At 45.9% G+C, this 3172-nt stretch overlaps 1 protein-coding gene across 1 annotated transcript; it reads left to right on the forward strand.

Annotated features, from left to right (window-relative positions):
- The first annotated feature begins 434 nt into the window (after window positions 1-434).
- Window positions 435-2658, forward strand: LOC133645658 (insulinoma-associated protein 1a-like). The gene has a single exon (XM_062040506.1). The coding sequence runs from the start codon at window positions 593-595 to the stop codon at window positions 1892-1894; it is 1302 nt and encodes a 433-aa protein (XP_061896490.1). The 5' UTR covers window positions 435-592; the 3' UTR covers window positions 1895-2658.
- Window positions 2659-3172: the final 514 nt, after the last annotated feature.

The following is a 3172-nucleotide window of genomic DNA, read 5'->3' on the forward strand; positions in this document are numbered from 1 at the left end:
AAAAGATCAATAAAAGTAGTTTGATATACAAGCTCGTGCGTAAAAGTGGAAATCTGCAACAACAAAAAAACATATTTTCATTTTTGTTATGTTAGATGTTTCCTTTAAACCCCCCCCCCCCCCCCTTTTTTTTTTTCTCTCCCAAAATGAGAGCCACAAAGCCACGGCACGTGTGCATTTGTATAGGGAGCCATCAGACCGTAAAAAGAGGAGGGGTCCCCGGCGTGTGCCTGCGTCTGGGAGGGGCAGGGCGCGCACATTAATGCAATAAACCGCCATTGCATCTGCTGAGCTATCTGCACATCCTCCAACGAAATCCAGCAAAGCATGGGCTGAGGGGAGGGGACGGGGGGTCTGGACCCTCCCTCCCACACGCCACTCCCGGCCTCTGATTGGTCGGGGATGCTGCGAGAACAATAGCATCATTCCGGCATAAAAAGAGTGCAGCTATGCCTCGGAGACGAAAACAGCACCAGAAGGGTCCATAGAGCGGGGGAGGTTAAAAAAAAACAAAAAAAAAACAAGGTGTTGTTGTTTTCCAACCATCCGTAATCCTCCAAGTGCCTTCACTCGCCGCTCCCGACTATACAAGATGCCCAAAGGATTCCTGGTGAAAAGAAACAAAAAGTGCGCGCATGTTTCCTACAGGACTCGGCCGGAAGAGGATGACTTCCAGGAGCCCGGCCAAAGCCATGCTGCCTTCCCGGGTCAGACGCAGCCTTCCCTGCCGGTGTGCGCGGCATCCGAGGCGGCCGCCGCATCCCCGGTGCCAAAAACGGAGAAGCCGGCCCAGTTCGGTAACCCCGGGACGGCGTGCCAGGCCTTGTACAGCCCGACCCGGCCCGTCAGCAAGGAGCATTTATTCGAGCGAAGTTTCAATCTGGGCTCGCCCATTTCCGCTGAGTCATTCCCGACACCGGCGTCTCTCTCCGGGTTGGACCACCTCCTTTACGCGCCGGTCGATTTGAAGATCGGGACCAGCAACAGCAGCCGGAGTGGAACCACCAGCAGTCACATTAATAGTAGCATCGGGAGTGCTGTGCCGGTACCGAGCAACCGCGCGACCACCAAAAGACCCGCACCGGACAAACCCAAAGCCGCCGCCAAGAAACCCAAAGCCATCCGAAAGCTCAACTTTGAAGACGAGATGACCACGTCGCCGGTGCTCGGGCTGAAAATCAAAGAAGGTCCGGTGGAGGTCAAGCCCGGAACCAACAAGCTTTTAGGGGAGTTCGTGTGTCAGCTCTGCAAGGAGGCGTACGCGGACCCTTTCTCCCTGGCGCAGCACAAGTGCTCCCGGATCGTCCGAGTCGAGTACCGGTGTCCCGAGTGCGATAAGATGTTCAGCTGCCCCGCCAACCTCGCATCGCATCGCCGCTGGCACAAGCCCAGAACCGGGCAAGCGGCGCCGGGCGTCAAACCCGCCTCAGAAGAATTAGCCAAAGACGCCATCAGCGACCGAGACACCCCGAGTCCGGGTCTGTCCGAGTCCGGGTCCGAAGACGGCTCGTATGATTGCCACTTCTGCGGGAAGAGGTTCAAGCGCCAGGCGTACCTAAGAAAACACATCATGGGACACCAAGTCCTGCAGAAGAAAGTTGTAGAAGTCGAGCCGGTTCCGGTTCCGGTTCCGGAGGACGCCTCAAACCAAAGCCCCCTCAACCTGAGCCCCGTCGACCGCTTGCTGTGTCCCGTGTGCGGGGAGAGCTTCACCAGCAAGGCGGGCCAGGAGCGGCACCTCCGGCTCATGCATTCTTCCCAGACCTACCCGTGCAAGTACTGCCCCGCCACGCTCTACAGCTCCCCGGGACTCACCCGCCACATCAACAAGTGCCACCCGTCGGAGAACCGCCAGGTGATTCTGCTCCAGATGCCGGTGAGGCCCGCCTGCTGAACACAGAACTCGTTGTGCCTTTGGGGAGGAAAAAATTAAAAAAAAGTTTGTATGTTATGAGTTTCCCCCATCATGCCAATCAGTGATTGTTCCAATATTTCATATATTTTGAGATATGCTCCATTTCTCAAAATGAGCTTATATAGTTTGACTGTTATAAAAGGGTATTTTTCTAGGACAGCACATGTACTCAATGATAGCTTCTAGACCTAAGAAATGTTTTCTTCAGAAAAAAAAAAGACAAAAAAAAAAGATCACTGTAGCTTTTTGTTGGTAAAAAAGACAACAAGAAAGTGTCTTAATAAAAGTGTGACTGAAGGATTGTTGTTAAAGTAGAACCACAAATGCCTTTAGTGTAGTTCATATTCATCCAAATCCTGCTGTACACCTGCCTTAAAGTCAACATTTTTCTTTTCAATGCTGGCACATTTTATTATTATCATCATAATTGAAGATTGTTGCAATATTTTTGTCATCATATTTATTTATTTATTCTTAATTATTTTATGTAACTTATTGTTGTTTGTTGTAACTTTTTGTTGTATAGCCAAATTTCTTCTTTTTTTAAATTGTCCAATTTATGAGTTGTGATAAAGTGTCGTGGTCGGCTTTTAATCATCAATCTTCACAGCTCTTGGAAAAAAAGAAGAAAAAAAACGCAAAGCTCTTAACTTAGATGCAATCTTTTTTAAGGACGTTATTTTTCCTAAATGTTGGCTTTTATAGCGCTTTGATTGTATGTGTATATTGTTGTTGTCTATGGAAAAAAAAGTGATAATAAAAAATATTTTCAAAATGAAACTTTGGTCTCTTTTCACTTCTAAATAATAGCAACAAAATATATTTAAAAAACAACCTTGCATATCTTGGGTGTTTTTGCAAGAATTTAAAAATGGCACTTTTGTAAACAAGCCGATTAAAATGATTAGACTCGGTTAAGAAGTTGAATAAATAAATAATAAACTATAGGTGCATCTTAACAAATCAGAATTGATTTAAAAAAGTTCATTTAAAAATATTCTATGAATTTAGCAGCGGAAAATAATTCAAGAAATTGACTTTGTAATCCAATTGATGATTACATCTCACAGGTTTAAAACACCAAGTTGAAAACAATTTCAAAACGTTTAACATTGCAAACTACTGGTTTTGTGCTTATTTAAATGAACTAAATACATTTAAAAAAACGAATTAGCCTTTGATTAGTCTGGATAGAACTCAAATCTGAAGTCATAACTTTTTCCTCTGTATTCAAATATTTATTTATGATGCACTTGT

The sequence above is a fragment of the Entelurus aequoreus genome, linkage group LG03 (genome assembly GCF_033978785.1).
Source record: "Entelurus aequoreus isolate RoL-2023_Sb linkage group LG03, RoL_Eaeq_v1.1, whole genome shotgun sequence".
NCBI lineage: Eukaryota > Metazoa > Chordata > Actinopteri > Syngnathiformes > Syngnathidae > Entelurus > Entelurus aequoreus.